The 17,966-nt window shown below is 42.7% G+C and overlaps 1 protein-coding gene across 2 annotated transcripts in view; it reads left to right on the top strand.

The window, feature by feature from the left end:
* Positions 1–1,603: 1,603 nt before the first annotated feature.
* The window catches only part of DACH2 (dachshund family transcription factor 2), a gene marked incomplete at its 5' end in the record, with an annotated part of 249,617 nt that continues 233,254 nt past the window's right edge, over positions 1,604–17,966 (top strand). For both annotated transcript variants that reach the window (XM_082289744.1, XM_082289745.1), the window contains one exon: positions 1,604–2,091. In XM_082289744.1, the coding sequence (XP_082145870.1) occupies positions 1,604–2,091 (488 nt within the window). The remainder of the gene's footprint in view (positions 2,092–17,966) is intronic.

Here is a 17,966-nt window from a genome sequence, read left to right as displayed (position 1 = left end):
GGAGGTTCCTCTAGAGTGTAATTTAAGATCATTTATGTTCACAAATATAGCAATTTAGTTAGCACACAGTCATCTTCTTTCATCCAAAATGGGATTACTCATAATGCAAAAACATTAAACTTCGCAGAGAAGGTGCCTAAAGAAGCAAGCCTAACAAAAGGAAAGAGAAGATGGCATACACAGACACTGGAATCATGGAAATAGCTGAAATGCTCTGTTGGTATTGCTTGCTTGGTATCCACTTGAAAAAGTTTTGTTTATTCTCTTCTGCTTGCTTTGTTGAATGCCTTAGGAGAAAGCTAAAAACAACAACAGAAAAGGAGGGGAGTGAAAAAGTTAAAGGACCAGGAAAGAAGGAAAGATAAAGAATAAAAACCAGTGGGAACAAGCAGGCAAGAGGGATGTTGAAACACAGGAAAAACGGGAAGAGGGTGGGAAAAGAGGTATGATACAACACTGGGAGAGGGTGAGGAGCAAATAACCAATGCAGCCAGCGTGCCCTGGGTCTGCTGGGTGTCTATCATCCTTCGGTTCCACTTGTTCAGGGACAAGGGACGCACAAGCCTTGGGAGTTCTTGTGTCACCTGCCCTGGATCAGGTGGAGGGGGCACAGGATGTGCCCGGCTCCCAGGATGTTCGTACACCTGGTCCGTGTGGTAACACGGTGCTTCTGGAGGCTGCGGGAGGAGAGGGCCGAGCCCGTTGAAGCTAAAACACAACCGATGCCGCACCGAGGCTGGGCTTTTCAAAGAACTGCGTGCCAGACCTCCCGAAAACGGCCTTTGCCTGGTGTGAGTGACCACAAACTTCCGTATCTCTCACACCTCCCTCCGTCCTGCTTGTGCCCGTCTCTGGAGGGGCTTGGCTTGCTTTAGGCCTGACTCAGAGGCCGCGGACCCGCGCTCCTGTGCTGTGCCGGTGCCACGGCGCTTGGTGCGTTCCCGGTCCGCGTTTGTCTCATGTACCAAACGGAACCTCGCACCGCCACCCCCTCTCCCCATTCCCTTCAGCTGTGGCGGGGCACAGGTGTTTTAGCACTTACAAACGTGCCAGGGCGCAGCGACCGCTCCAACTCCCCGGGGAAGGGATGGGGACGGCCCCAGCGCCGCCTCCCCTCCGCTCCCTTGCCTCAGAGCGCGGGGGAGCGCCCGCGGGACCCCCTCCCGGTCCGGGGACCGAGACCCCATCACAGCCTGGGGAGCAGGACCCCATAACAGCCCGGGGAGCCCCGCGGGATCCCGTCACAGCTCGGGGAACGGGACCTTCTCCCAGCCCGTAGAGCGGGAGCCCCTCGCGGCCAGAGAATCCCCCCCGAAACTTTGCCCCGAGTTGCGGGCGCAGGGACGCGCTGCCCTCGCTCTCTCCCGCCCCCCGCCCCAGGTGCGCGGCCGGCGCTGCCCCGCCCCGCCCGCGCCCGCAGCCACTCGCGGCGGTGGCGCTGGCGGCGGGCGGGGCGCATTGGCTGGAGGGCGCCGTCACTCTCCCCCGGCGGCGCTGGGGAGGGGTCTGGGCGCTGCGTGCGGGCGGCGGGAGCGCGGCGGTCCGGCGGCACCGCACGGAGCGCAGCGCGGGGCTGAGACAGCCGCGGGGAGCCGCGCCGGCCATGGCGGTGTCCGCGCCGCCCGTCATCGCCGCAACTTCCAGCGGCGGCGGCGCGGGGGGCTCGGCGGGTTTGTTCCGGGCGGACCCGCTGTACTCCAGCCCCGCGGAGTCCCCGCGCCTCACCAACAGCCTCGTCAACACTTTCCTCTCGGCCGGCGGCGGCGGGGCCGGCGCGGGCGGCGGTGGCGGCGGCGGCAACGAGTGTAAGATGGTCGACCTGCACGGGGTGAAGGTGGCCTCGTTCCTCGTGGAGGGGCAGGAGCTGATCTGCCTGCCGCAGGTCTTTGATCTCTTCCTCAAGCACCTGGTGGGAGGGCTGCACACGGTCTACACCAAGCTGAAGCGGCTGGATATATCGCCCGTGGTGTGCACGGTGGAGCAGGTCCGCATCCTGCGCGGGCTGGGGGCCATCCAGCCCGGCGTCAACCGCTGCAAGCTCATCACCAGGAAGGACTTCGAAACTTTGTACAACGACTGCACCAACGCGAGGTGAGCGCAGGCTCCGCTCTCGCCCCCGGCCGGCCCTCGGGGAGCGCAGCTGGGGGCGGGGGCGCGGGTCCCGGGGGAGGGAGGCGTGGGGGGCACCGAGGGGCTGAGGGGGAGCGGGGCTGGGATGCGGCGGTGCCGACATGGAAAACTTTCCCTGCTTCCATCAGCCCCGCGGTGGCCGGCACCGCCGGGCAGCGGAGCGGCTCCGCGCGCCGGTCTCCAAACTTTTCTCCAAGCAGGGAAAGCCGATAGTTCCCGAAAACACTCCTTAAAAAAAACCCCGAAACACAAAAGTTTGCTCCGTTATTGTTGTCCCGCTGAAAGCCGCGGCTGTGCTCCGGCCCCGGCGCTCCCGCGGGCGGTGCGAGCCGGGTGCCCGGGCAGGGGCTGCGGGTCCCGGTGCCCCGGAGCGGCTCCGCTCCCGCACTCGCAGCTCTGGAGCGGCCGCAGCCCCTGCCCTGCCCGGCTTCGGTCACCGAGCCCCGGATCCCTGCTGGGTCCTGCGTACTTGGGGTTATAATCGTGGTTTGTGACCTCATGGCTGCTGCCTTTAGAAATGATAATGATCTAAATAAACACAAAACCCTCTCGGGGCTCGGCAGGAACACTGGTGCCGTGGGGCAGGGTGTAAGGCAAGGACTTCGGAGATGACATTCCCTGCTTCAGCAGTTGGTGAGGGACATCTCCAGAAACATTTGCATGTCAGTGTGCTGCTGCTTTCTGTGGCAGCAAACTTTCTTTACAGACGCTTCATCGAGCTTTGGGTACGATATCCGACCTGCAGCGTGCAAATGTTCAGTAACTTTGGGCTTTGTGTCGCTCGTTCGACCTGCTTAGCACTGAGCGGGGGTTTTATTTTTTGATAACAATTTACTTAATTTCGTGCCAGTTCGGGGCCTGATCCTGCTCTCGCTGCTGTGAGCTGAAGCAGGAGCAGACCGGGCGTCATTCTTGAATGCAGTATTTGCTTTGTTTCAAATCACTTTATATTACAGGTGACGTTTTAGAGATTAATTCCTAGATATGTTAATACGAACTATGTGCTTTTTTTTCTTGCTCTTGTTCTATGTAACACCTTCTCCCGCTGCCTATTTCAATGTGAGGCACCTCGATGACATCACACCTACTGCTTTATTAAAGTGATGGGTTTGGAAGTAAGGTCTGAGACTTACATTAATTTTATTCATATACGTTAGATTACTAAGGGGCACATTTAACATGTAAATGCTTCTGTGAAGTGTTTCTGAGACTCGACTAGCGTGAAAGCTGATGGTTAAAGAAATACATCTCGTTAATTTCTGTGACCGTGCCAAAGTTTTCCATTAGGGAAATACAGGATCTGATTTGATGATGCAGCCTGTAGATGCAGTCTAATGATTTCTGCTCTCTTACAACCAGTGATTTAAAGTCTTGAAATGCTAAAGTGTTAAATGTTTAAAACTTGTATTTCACAACTTTTTTTTTTTCCTTTTCTCTTTGATAAAGACTTATGGGCGTGATAAGATGAGGGAATGGGTAATGCAGGGAGCAGTGGGAAGGGCGGCCGGGGGAGCTGTAGGTGAGGAGCCGAGTGATGCTCCAGGAGGGCTGAAAGGAGCAGTCAGTGGAACGGAGCCCTGGTGAAAGGCTGGAGATCAGGCAGAGCAGTGTGAGGGGGCTCTTGCAGGGCAGAACCGCGTCTGACCCCAGGCAGAGCTCTCAGCTGAGACTCACACGTGTTGAATGTGCTTAAGCACAAGCTCTCCCCACCCTGCTAAGAAAACGTTTTATTTTTATCTGTTCAGGAATAGCAGATCCCTTTACATTTCGTTTGTTTATGCCTCATGAAAATGTCAGTGGTTGGAAGAACCTGCTCACATCAATGTGTTTTGCATTCACGGTTTCAGGTGTAAGGCATGAGGAGTGTTATCAGCACACCTGAAACTTTGCTCAAGGATTGTAACTTAATGTTAATTGTATTCTGCCATGCTAATTAAATGCTTAATACCTCATTTTGTTTGCAGATTATTATTTCCCTTGAACAGTCCATACTTACTGGAGAGAATGTTGGGTAAAAATAGTTAAATACATGAATAATCTATTTATTTTTGTTTGCTGTGAAGTGACCTGGGGAGCACTGCAGTGCATGTTATCAAATCAAAACAAATCAAATACAGTAGAACTGTTAAAAGACATGCTCACAATATTTAGTTCTGTACCTGGAAAGTAAAGGCTTGAAAATACATGGTCTTTTAGAAATATTGCTCTCCACTCAGAAGACTGTGCATTGCTTTTCCAGTTAATATTTTTTTTTTATTTGATAGGGATTTATATCTGTATTTGACTACTGTAGAAATGCTGCAGTACACTCAAGAGCTGCCAGAAAAAGCAGTAAGAAATGCTAGGTATTATTATTTTCACTGGTGGTTGACTTGTAAAAGTCGACGTCTCTTATGTTAGTGTGCGCTTATAGTAAGTTTTTTTAATTGGAATGCAAACTAGCAATTATAAATAACTAAAAAAAGGGAGAAATTCTATTTCTGCTGCTTACTCCATTGCATTTTTTTAGTTGCGTTTGTGTACAGAGCTAGTAAGAGCTGCAGAGAAATACACTCGTGGGCGAAAGTTTTTTGGTGTTTGTGTTCTGTAACAGGAGTTACTATGTCCAGCAGTTTTGACCTGTGTCTTTTTGTAGTACATTCACCTGTAATGTTTAAATTTTCATCAGCATGTTTACAGAATGTTCCTAAAACGTTTGTTGTTAGCCAGCACCATGCACTCTAATTTGCAAGCAATGTTTGTGAAATGAAACTAACTGCTCATTTCATTACAGGTCCCACCTTCAAGTGAGTACAACATAGCGACAAAATCTAGCTCCTGATGGGCAGTACCTTAGAAGATCACTTAAATTATGGAGGCATGCTTAAATTTAGTAGTAAAGCATAACATTTACTTAATATAAAAAAGCCAACAAACTGTAATGAGGATTTATTTTTAAAATGAAATTTAAAACTGTAGTAAGAATGTGTTTATGATAGTACGTACGTCAATCGTGAAAAACAGGATTATATGAGTATGATCACAACCTCTTCCACAGGGTTCTATATGTGATGGATGCTATTGGCCACTGAAAAAGCATAGTGTTGGTCTGGATTATTCAGTGAATAGTCAGAACACTTTCCAGAAAAGAGCATTTCAGTGCATGGCATATTTTTTGTGATTTAAAGTAACCAGTTAAGCTAATATTTTGTATTACTTCGGCTATTCACAAACAATAAAAGGCTTTAGAAATGAATTTAAGCAGTAAATGCAGACATTTAATTTTATGAGATAATGAGGGTCTAGTCATGTTGACTATTAAAAGCTACCCTATAGTCAGCAGTACTCTGTCTTTTATTAGGAGACTGATGTCAAGATTATAATTAAAGCAATCCAGCCATGTAGCACTGCACACAGCTTCCTGTATATTGATGGGAAATGTGGACATCTGATTGTCCATAAACTTCTAAGTGGATATTTAGCTTGCATTCAGACTTGGCCAGATTTGTGAATTTTGGAGGTGTTAGCATTTTTAAATACAGAAAGATCAGTTTTTCAGTTGTCTTCCTTGGAGAGGAGGCTCACTTCAAACACTCTGGAGAGAGATCACTGGCAGAGTGCATTCTGCTTGAGATGGAGAAAGGAATTTTCCCACTTTCTGAGCAGTGCAGTTGTGCTTTTGGAAAAATCCCTCTTTCTTTTTGGGTATCTTTAAAGTCTGTGCCTGTTCAAAACTCCTAAAATACTTGAATATTTTCATCAGATGCATATCTAATCTGGAGAACCCTTGATTGAAATTCCCTTCTTTCTTCATAGCACTAGAGCTCCCCATTTGAAGTATAACATGCTTTTCCTCTAAAATGGAGTATTTGTATGATTCCTGCATGTGTATATGCATAATACATATGTAATTTTCTACTGAGACTTCTACAACTGAAAAATACTGTGTTTGTGTAGCGAAGACAAAAAAGCTAAACAATTAGGTATTAATGATATTCTTGTTGCATATTCAAAAGGTCTTTGCAAGCATTTCTTCTCCTTTTTTTCTTTTCACCATTTCAACCTGCAGAACTCTTCACTGTCACTTCAAATCACACAATTCTACGAAGATAAAACAACATTTAAACTCATTTGCTTTGGGAGGAAAATTGAGCATTTGCACCCAATAAGCCTGATTGTGGAACTGCATGCAAATTGTGTTTTGATTTATCTCTTTTGCACTTTTTTCCATTTGAATTGATCTTGCATTAATTTCGCCAAGCGGCTCTGTGAGGCTGCAGATGTTGCCCTGTGTTTAATAAATCAATGAGACAGATCTGAATGAATCACTTCAGATGGATTCTCTGCTCGGTTTGATGTCTAGATGTTATTCTTAGCTTGTTATCATGACAGATGCATTAATGTTCCCATACACTGCCAGCAATGTCAAAGAGATTGAAGCTTTTAAAGTGGCGGTATCCCCTTTTCCCCCTTCTGTTGGAATAACTAAATTGCCTTTAGGAATAGGTCAAAATATAAATTTAATCTTGACATTATTGTGGGGAAGATGCTAAACTTCTTATTGTATTATAACACAGGCAAATGCAGATTCTTACAGAATGATTAATTATTCCCAAATAGTGGAGATCAATATTAAAATCTAAACATAGGATAGCTCCTTAATAGAGTAACCACTTTCTCAGCATTAATATTTCATTGTAATAGAAATGATACGAATAAATAATATAAGACTATAACATGTTAAAAGTATTGCTATAAATAGAATATCGTTGTGTCTAAATTGATTACAGGCTGAAGTAAGGCTTTTTCTCTTTTTTCTTTCTTTTTTTACCTCATTAAGAATTTTCTTTTAAAGTTAATTATGTCTGCATTCAACATCTGTTGGATTTAAAATACTTGTTTATTATGTTTCTGCTGCTACTCCCCATGTAGGGCCAGATATATTGGAGAAGTTGTTGATCACTGTTAATTTTGGGTCAGTTCAGTCTGGTATCCATTATCTCAGAACCTGTGGAACGCAAATCATAAAAGAGGCTGGAATGTGTCTTTGTAGAAAGGTTTTAAATTCTGGAAAACATTGCACAAAGTATAAAGTACTCTGCCATCAGTAATGAAGATCTATTTCCCACATAGGCTATGCACAGCTTTTATTGGCTTTTATGCCTTAGTGTTTACTAAACCACTCGTGGATATCTTTGTTTTTCTTTAGAGGATAAAACAGTATCTTGTGCAATCATTTTGTTGAACCTGGTCTCTCTCTCTGTGGCACTTTTATTTTAATTAAAAAACTATCAGGAATGTTCCTTTTCCTAATCTTTCCTCCACACTGAAGAACTTTGACTTTTTGTCTTTTAGGCTTCTGAGAACAAATTGGAGAAACTGGCTGTAACAGATCTAGATTTATGTTGGCATTCTTGGTATTCTTGCTCCAGTAGTTCCAATTTGATAAAGGAAACAATATATGTAATAGAAATTCACAGTTTATTCAAATGAGTTTAAGCTTTAGCATTGTTATATTTGCCTTTCTCTCACCAATATATCAATGTGTGGCAATAGCATTATGCTCAGAGAGCCTCCAGAAGGGACCAGCTCTGTAGATGGGGAATTATTCTCACGCTGGGGCTGTGGCTGCACACGCAGCCTCTGTTTGTGCACTGGTTTGAAAGGCAGGGAAAATCAACTTTGGTAGGACTGAGGAGCACAGCAAAACCCACTGAATTAAAGAATAGTGTTGTGTTGCATGGCAGTGGCCTCAGAGTGAGAAACTAGTCTCTACCTACCTTAGTAATTTTGCAGAAAATATTTCAAATGAGCCTCGTGAGATGTTTTAAAGAATTGTCTTGTCTGTTTCGCTGCTTTCAGGCAGGAATTGGCATTTTGTAAGGGCTGTTCGTCAGGACCAATATTAAAAAGGTGTTGAAATCTGGGCTGTGAGGTCCCTGTTTTGACTTTGCTGAGGTGAACCTCTCTTTCATGTCAGGGGCCATTTGCCAGAACAAGGGCAAAGAACTTAAAAATGTTTCTAGGGTCTGAGCCCTTCTTGTCAAAGGTAGGACATATTTACCGAATCCTGCATTTGAAAGAATTATGTGTTTCTGGTTTTTTTGGGTTTGATCTTGTACTTGCTGAATGTAGGATCTTGAGTCTCTTTTGTGCCTTTCCAGGCACAAAATTATCCAAATCCTCACTTTAAAATGTGGAAAGTTCCCAGCTGGTTGCTTTTGTAAGTTCTTTGTGTGATTATCAGTATAATAAAACCTGTAGCTGTATGGAAATGCGTAATTTCAATGATTATTTACATACACGGTGCTAATATCAGTCCCAAACATAATGAGGCTACTTCAGGGTTAACTGCTGTCTGGGATGTGTTCCTTTGGTGTAAGCCAAGGCAAGGTTTTTATATGTCCCGATTAAACCTGCATTCCCAAGCACAAGTATGTTAGTTAGTAATGATTCTTAGTGATTTAGATTTATCCTGCTTGATATTAGAACTGTCCCTCAGGGCTACATGCTTTTGATCTTTGTTCCCTCTTGGTAAAACAGGGCTATCCAAAGTGACTCAGTAATAGGGTTTCCCCTCTCTCTCCATTCTACAACCTGTAAGAAACACCAATACCTATTAACTAATGTGCTTTGATACCTGCCCCAGAAGGTTCCAATATCCGAATCCTGTAAAGCGGAAATTTCTTTGCGCGCCTTTAATTTTTGGTAGCGCAGCCGTGTTGTTGTTTTGTGTGTGTGTGTATAAAGTTTATTGTCACTAGCGGGCGTGGGGAGATTATATTCCCTTGTCAGTACATTTTGACCCGCTGAGCCCATTTTGCTCATTAAAATAGATTATGTCGGAGCCTTTCTTGACTCACTCACAAATGCCACTTCTCCAGAAAGTAAGAACCTAACCCAATTAATGTGCTCCCTTTATTACTGTGCAGTGGCTTAAGTGTGATGTTTAGCAGTGTATATTGTTGCTACGATGAGGTATAAAATGTTCGATTGCAATTGTGCCTGATGTTATCAAGTTTCTGGAAATTGATATCTGGTACCGGCATTTAACCTACATCCACTCTGTCTGCTATCTATGGGATGGGTTAAAAAGAAAAAGTAGTATTGATCTGTAGCTGGATTAAAGTTTGAAATCGGCAACAGCATGAGCACAAAAGGCTTTTTTATGATTTCTCAGCTTGCCATTGATCTACCAGTTTTATTGCATTCATTATTTATTAAAAGAATTTGCAAGCTAAACATAACGTTAAGCTAGTTTGCACACGGGGACTGCACTTAGGAAATTGAATGGAAATTGCATTAGAGATGAACATCTGTGCTATTTTTCCACTCGTGTGTTTATGGGTTTGTATAAAAGGTGTATTGGATTAACAGTTATAACCATTATAGCTTGCAGCAATATGTTAGAACCCCAAGCATTCAGTAGTTATTTAAGAAGGAGACTCCTTTTTTCTTACACTAAAAAGTATGGTAATGCCATGACAAACAGAGCTTTTATTGGATTATCCTTTATTAATGGATTTTTTTACTACTACTGTGTAAAACTTGAGGTATCTTGCTATATTATGCATGTGCACTATTATCTATGCTACATAAAGCTCCATTAATATTGTCATTAATTGAAATGCTTACAGTGACAGTATTAGTTAAGGATTTGGCATACAGTCACCGAAGTATTGAAATGTGTTTTATAGGAATGTAAGTATTGAAAAGATCCTTACTATATGTTCCTTCAGATTCTTCCCAGCAAGGCGACTAGTTTTCTATGCTCCTTGAGCTGGGTGCCTTCTCTGATGTATCATATCAGTGAATCAGGTGAAATCTTAAATATTTTGAAATATTTTTCCATTTCAGTTAAATGGTTCAGTTGCCCTTAACACTGGCTGTAGTTGTGTGTGACATACAAAGTGTAGGGTAGACCTAGAATTTTGAGGTCATCTCCTGGAATGATTTTAGTTTTTTTCTTCTTGATTGTATTCCTTCTGTAAGACAGAGGAAAAATTATTTCAGGGGCTTTGAGTGAAAAGTATGTTTGCATAATCAAGATGTTACCTATTTATTTGGTCTAAAAGTAAGTCCAGTCTGTTTATGACTAAAATGTACTGAAATATGTCACGTTATGCATCACCAATGCACTTGCAGTTATTCAAGACTCAACCTGATACATCTCACACCTTGTGAGACTTGAGGGTTTCCTGTGCTCAGACACGGAAATGAGCTTCATACCAGGAGGTTGTGCTGCCTCCTTTGAGTGCCACCCCCGCATCCTTTTTGTCTCTGGTAGGACGACAGTATTTTGAGCAGAGGTAGCTCTGATTTTTCATTAAAAGAATCTCAGGGCTGTTTTTCAGCAGCATTTTGCTTTCACTGTTCTTAGTCTTCCTCACTGTTGTTCCCAGCCATAGGCTTGTATGATCAGGGTTTCATATTCTATCAGATAACACATTTCAGCTACCCTGTGAATGAAAGTGGCAGTTGTATTTAATATAGGACTTACGCCATTGATAGATACCCATAATCATTGATAAAATGTTTACATACATGCAAATTTATATATGATGCAATTTAAACTAAACATCTGGATTTTTCCAAAGCTGTCAACTACGGAAATCAGCCTTGATTTTTGGAAAGTTCGCTGTACACATTTACAGGAGAGGGAGACTTTAGAGTAATTCAGAAATTCAGTTTAAATTGCATTTGCTATGGGCATGAACTAAAATTGCGAAATGAACTTAGGGGGCTGTATGGGCCACCTTGGTGTCCTTACTAAAAGTCTTTACTTTCTTTTTATGCTTGTCATAGTGTAAGTGACTAACATTCTCAGCACGTAATGCAATTCTGTCCAGTCCGAGGCAAGAGAACTTTTAGCCTGGGATGCCCTCATGGTATTTCAAATCAACAAAGCATCAAGACTTTTTTCTTTCCTATTTTTAAGTCTGAATGGACAGTGGAATTAAAACAGAACACTTTTTATTTTAAAAGGTTCATCAGAGTTACTTCATGCTGTGTGTACAGTTCCAAATCTAACGTGTTTTGCAGAATCACAGGATTGTTGAGGTTAGCAGGGTCCTCTTGAAGTCATATCTTGGTGCATTTTGAGATCATGGCTATCCCTTTCTGTAAACTGGAGAGATGTGGGCTGGATGGATGGACCATGGGTGAGGAATTGGCTGGATGGTCAGGCTCAGAGCTGCGATCAGCTGCTCGATACCCAGGTGGTGCCCGGTGGGCAGTGGTGTTCAGGGTCGGGTTTGGCACTGGTGCTGTTCAACACTGGTGTCCCTGACAGGGACAGTGGGATGGAACCCTCAGCAGCAGCCCCAGGCTGGGTGGGGTGGTCACACACTGGAGGGAAGGGATGGGTCCAGAGGGGCCTGGGCGGGCTGCAGAGGTGGGACTGGGCAAACCTCATGGAGCTGGAGAAGGCCAAGTTCAAGGTGCTGGTTGCCCAGAGAAGCTGTGGCTGCCCCTGGATCCCTGGAAGTGTCCAAGGCTGGGTTGGATGGTGCTTGGAGCAACCTGATAGTGGAAGATGTCCCTGCCCGTGGCAGGGGGTGGCATGAGAGGAGCTTTAAGGTTCCTTCCAGCCCAAACCATTCAGGGTTTCTGTGGTCTAGACGAATTCCTCTGTCTTGGCAGGGTCAGCTGGAGTTGGTTGTTCTTAGCTCTCTCCATTTAGATTTTGAATGTTTTCAGGGATTGACACTCAGCCTTTCTTGGAGACTTATTTGCAGAGTAGAAATAACTGTGCTGTGGAAGAAAGATTTTGTTGGGGCTGCTGGATTCTGGGGGAGTTGGGAGTAGATGTCACAGGCAGCCACTGCTGGGGTCATTGCCCTGCTGATGAGTCACTCAGGCAGGTCAGTACAGACATGCTGCTGTTGTGTTTGTCCTTCCTGGGAATCAGCCATGTCGTCTTGTGCCATCTCTGTCTCACAAATGATTTCCTGAAATCCTGTGTGTGTGCTGAGGAGCCGACTTGTCCTGTTCTGCACCGCCCCTAGAGAGGAATATTTGTATATTTGTAATTAAAAAAAATGCACATGGCTGTAAAGAAAGCTCCTGGCACAGAGGTTGTGCCAGTAGGGGGATTTAGTTACTTGTGTGTTACAGTAACTTAAGAGTTTCTAATTAAGAAGATAAAGCTAGTTGAAAGAAGAAATATTTTGAGCTTCATTTAGAACCTCTAATCAGCATGTTTAAAATATTATGCGTTATTCTTTCCTTACGTGTGTAGCGGTTGTTTTTGCCTAGTGCAAGTTTTACATGCGGGCTAATAGACTGTTTTGATAACAGTTAATCAGAGAATGTCCTGTGTCTGTGAAATGTTATCCCTGTTGTTTTCTGTGGGACTGATGAAGGCATCTCTCTTCGGGGCCGCAGGTGTCTGCAGCTGCCTCCTCTCCTCCTCATACTTCTAAATGTTGTTGTGTGCTGAAGGAGGGCAATTTTCTAAAGAGCTGCTGTGATAATACAGGAAAATAGAAGCAGGAAAAACGTCAAATCTTTCCAGTGAAACTTAACATACATGTCTAAACAAGAAAAACCAAAACCCCTCCTCTAAAGACACAAAAACTCCCCAAACCAACAATAAAAAACCAGAGCAGAGCAAGGTAGTAAAATGCTGGCAGTTAGACAAGAGCAGATTATGGATACTGAAAAAGGACCCAGGGTAATGAACTCGGTGTTCAGTTCCCACTGTTGTATGAGCTTGTTGCTGAAAGATGTATTTGTAGTTTTGGGGAGCCTTTTTGCTTGTAAGGCTTTATTTGTTGGGCTTTTTTATATGGCAGTTCATGTATCTGATAGGTGATGTAAAATACCTTGAGCTGAGCATCCTGCCGTTACAAAATCATTTTTATATCCTCCAAGGCTGTCTGACTGTTTGCAGAGAGCTCAGTCCAGGCTGGCTGCACCTTTTGCTCCCCTGCTGCATTCCAGGTGTGTGCTGTGCCCGACCTGTGCCTGTGTGCCAGGGCGGATGTGCTGCTCTCAGCAGCCACAGCCACCCGGCCTCTTGCAGGAGCCCTCAGCAAGGGTTTGGGCAGAATTGTTGCTGGAGCACACTGCAAACCTCACTTGTTCTCATGCTTAGTAGTGCTGAAGAGCATTAATTGATTCCACTGTTGTATGAACTAAGATTTCTTGTCTCAGAACCAGAATCGCTGTCACTTCTTTCTGCTCTGTTTTTATGAATTGCGTTACTTGTTCCACAACTGATTTTTGCTTCAAACAAATCTGTTTCTTCTTGCTGGAACTTACAAACATTTCTGTCTTGTAATTTCATGAATGACTTTCCTCTTGCATGTTAAGCTAGAGGGTTTCTTCTGGTCATCCACTTACTTTGCCCTTTTTTAATATGCTTTCTTCAGAGTTTTAGTTTGCATGTCCCTCTCCCACCCCACAACCACAGCCTTCTAATAAACTGCTCCATGTTAGTTATTCGTCCTTAAAGGAGAGAATCTCTATTCATGTTGGTGTGAAAGCAAAACAAAAAGTACTGGTGAGACATTTATTGTAGTCATCTTTCCTGAATAATGCAGAGAGTGCAATAGAGTGTTTCAGATTATGGCTTTAGACTTCTAAAGACATTTTTAAGAACTTGTGTTCACTGAGTAAACGTCAGTTGAGTGACTGAGTTCTTGACACTGGTATATTCTGATCTGGATAGAAACTCGTCATAAGAACTTTTTTTCTTCATTCATGTGAAGTTTCTGATAGTATAAATGCCATAGTTTTATTGGTTTTTTCAAACTTAGCTATTAACAGAAAGTTAAATGCCTGGCAGGGTTGAGCTTCTCTGCTGTTTAGTCTCACTTGTAAGGGGCTCAGCTATGTAAGGGGCTTGTTCTACCAGCACTGCATTTCATTTAAGTAGTGTGTTGTATTAGGGTCTGGGTGTGCCTGTTCTGTGATGATCATTTGCCCCCATCTTTTGCTGTCGCAGAATTTCTCTTTGACATCTTCAGGTACGTGTGGCCACACAGCCTCATCTTTCCTGCTCATCTAGATTGACCTGTCATTCATGAAAACAACACAATAACTGAATACACAAACAGCAGACACTGCTTGCAGGTTTCATTTGTTGTGTTGGTCGCTGAGTTGTCTTTAAAACTTTAAAAGTGTCTTTTAAGGTCAAAAAGTTTAAGGTTTTCTTGACCATGTTTTGATGTTGGTGTTTGTATTGGGGTTTTTGATGCTGCTGTTCCCTGTTCTGCTTTTTAGTTAGAAGCTCTTTTTAGCATCTTGTGCACATGAAGTAGTTTATCTGATGATATCAGATTGTTGCCAGAATAATTCCCTGTAGCGTCTAGTGCTATGAGAATTTGAGTGTTAGTAAACAAGTTTACAGACAGTAGGTGGGCAAAGAGTATTTTTATTTAAGTGCTTGAGTTGGTTGCTTAGTTTGGTTGTATGACTGTGGGCAAAATTTGAAAGTTCCTTTTTTGGCTGTTGATTTTTTTGTAACGTCCTGACCCTACCATTGCTTTCTGTGTAAGACTGCAGAGGAGACTGAATGAACACAAAGGCTTTGGATCTCTCATGAAGGAGGAGATTGCTTTGCTTTCTTTTTGACTCACTGCAGGTGAAATTCCGTAATGGGACTGTTGTAGAACCAGAGTCTTCCAACTGATTTCAGTGGTTTTTGGATCGCCAGCATAGAAAGCATCCAAACCTCAGTGCATATCCATGAATTAATCTGAAAGTTATTTAAGGTCCACATCAGGAAATGCTTTGTGCGAATTTGGAAGTGGTATAATGAAGCAAGCCTTGGGACATCAGTTCTGTCCGCTGTGTATTTAGCTAATCTCATATTTGGATAGATTTTTGTTAATTAAGTCCATATACTTGTACAGGAAATAAACATAGAGAAAGTTCATTACAGAACCCCACACCTTTCCAGTAAAGAATCCGTGTATCTGCATTTTTGTGATGAGAGGCACTACACGGGCTAGGAGTAGTGAGAGCCAAGAGATGTTTGTTTGCATTGCCTGGTAAACACTTGTCAAGAATCAGGGATTTCAGGGTGTATAGGAATATTCACTTTTTCCATTGAGGGAAGTGTTTACCCCTGGTGATAAATAGAAAACATTGTCATTGTAGTGAATACTATAAACTTGTTGCTGTGCATATATTATACATTGCTGATATTCAGAAATCCTTACTTGGAGCATAATCATATTTCATATATTTGAGACTATCTGGATTATTTTTAATTGAGGAGTGGGTTTTAATATTCTAAGTGGAGGTGACTGCATGTAAAGAATAGTGAAAAATAATTTTATGTACCTTAACAGTTTAAAAAGTAGTAAACTGATAATTATTATGTATTTAATTAACAGGTACATTTCATAGAGGTAATGGTATCATACGTAGCATCCTGGCTATTTAGCCAAATCTTGATTTATTCTTGCAGAATTCAGAAAAGACTGAAAACCTGATGAAGGGTAAACCACCAAGTCCCTGTATTTGTGGATACTGTACAAGCCCGCATGGTGGTTGGTGGTTGGAAGCCACATGCACCTGGCTTTTCTGGGAAATCCTTTGCACTCTCTGAACAGGAGTGGTCATTGGTGGGCTATTTATGACTCTGGTTTTGGTGGAAAATTCGGCCTTGTGTGTCATTTAGACTTTGTGACACGTGTAGCCTCCCAGGGCCTAATGACTTGTCTGCAGATGGGCTGTTATTTATTACAGTCATGTAGAATAAAATTGATTGTCTTCTAAAATTAATTTTTCATTTGCCTCCAGCTCTGCTTTAATAGAGGACACACAGTTGCCTGTTTGCAGAAATACTGTTTAATCACATTAATATCTCAGCCCCCCAGGCTGGTGAAGATAATTGTACAAACGAACAGCAAAATCTGTATCTTTAACTTCTTTTTATGATTAAATTATGCAAATGACTTATCTCCTGCCCTTCCAAGCACTAATCATCTAATTAGGAATGATGTGTTAAAGGGATGGTTTTGAATCAGGAGAAGGGGAGAACGGAGGAAGCAGAAAATGGGACCTGACAATGAAACTGCTGAAAGTACTATAGCGGTACAAGATAAATTTGTGTATGTGTTCAAAAAGCAATAATAAAGGCTTGCTGTGCTATTTCTAGTCCTGTTTTAGTGCTGTTTTTCATAAGAGGATAATTCTTCTGTCTGAACTTTGCCCATAATTTTTCATATTAACTTTAAATTCTATATTATTGTTGTTATTGTTAACTTAGTACTTTCTCTTCCAGTTCTCATAAACAATGGGTGCAAGTGTCTCTGCATTTGGCTTTAGTAATGGAATGGTTTGAAAGACTGAATATGTTTATTTGTAGGTTTTTTCAATCAAAGTGCTTGTCATTGCACTGGTAGATGTCCCGAGCCTGTTAAATACTTCACATATCTCAGTCTCTCTTTTTTTGAATACTTAACTGCTGGTTAAAAATACCAGCAGCTTTGTCTTTTAATATAAAAATACAAGTGTCCAAGTAAAGAGGGTGCTCATCTCTTCAGTGTGCCTAGTTTGTGGTTTCCCTTTGAGTGAAAGCTTTTAAATTTAGATATTTAGGCGATCATAAATTTATATTTTAAGCATATTTATATGAAAAATCATGCCTTGACCTCTCCAAGAGCTTACAGCTCAGTTTGCTGTGTTTCTTTTTCCTATTCCATGACCAAATTCTGTTTTTTGTAAGTCAGGCCTTTATAAGCAGATGCTCCTGCTTGAAGGCACATTCCCACACTGGGTCCAAACTATCAGTGTGTTATTACTCCTGATAAAGTTAAAACAAACCAATTCACACCAGCCCTGAGAGCTTGGTAATGTATTTGTTCTTGTTTTCCCTTTACTCAGTTATTGCTGTACTTTCCAAACATGATTAAGGTGCAGTTAACCAATAAAATAAGAATATTCTAGAGACTAAGTGAAATTTCAGGTATTCCTCTATGAGAATTCCTTTATAAATGTGTGTGAGTATTCACCCATGAGAGTGTATGGATTCATAGGATGCTATATGTAGGTAGCCAGTACCTTCCACACTCCCTGAGGCATCTTCCAACCTCTGCCTCATTCATTAAGGAACCTCAGCTTCCCTGCCTGTGTGCCAGGCTTGTGCCCCTGTGTCTGTCAGACACAGCTTTACTGATACAATCTGAGGAGTTTAACTTCCCAGGAAGGTGTGAAATACTTGTACAAAGGTAGGTAATCCCCCAAGAGAAGCCAAAAGCAACGATGTCAAAATAATCTTTTTGTTAGTGCTTAGGTGGATGTCTCATGGATTTAAGGAGGATGAAAAATCTCACATAAATGAATTTTGAAAAATTAAAATGCTGACTGGGGCAGATAATCTGGGTTTTCTCTGTTGTTTTTGGATGGTTCAGCATAAAGGATGCAAGTTCTGACACCTCTTCCATTTGTCTGACACAGATGTAAATTGCTGGTGGAATGTTTTCATAAACACTTGTGGATGGGGAGGCTGCATTTCTTTCTGTACCTTCCAGCAATAGGATTGAATTAAATCACTTCACATCTATCTTTGTGTGTATTTTTGTCATTATCCCCCCAAATTCTTCTCAAAGGGAAGGATGAGACCGCCTTGTTGAAGAGGTCTTGCACAAAGTATTTGTGCTGGAATATTTGTGTAAATAATTTCGGTACACAAGGTCTAAAACACATTTTGTAAGAATTATAGGAGACTTAAAAAGAACATGGGATTACTCATTGGATTAAAAGGTTCTGGAATCCATCAGGGTTCTAAATCGCAGTGAGGGCTTTGAGCAGAACTGTTCTTCTTTGGGTAGGAGATCTGTGGTAATTAAGGAGCAAACAATCCTAGACTGCTTTCTTTTGTTTCTTTTAGATTGGCTGGA

The sequence above is a fragment of the Coloeus monedula genome (genome assembly GCF_965178545.1).
Source record: "Coloeus monedula genome assembly, chromosome: 12".
Classification (NCBI taxonomy): Eukaryota; Metazoa; Chordata; class Aves; order Passeriformes; family Corvidae; genus Coloeus; species Coloeus monedula.
This window is presented reverse-complemented; position numbering and strand designations above follow the sequence as displayed.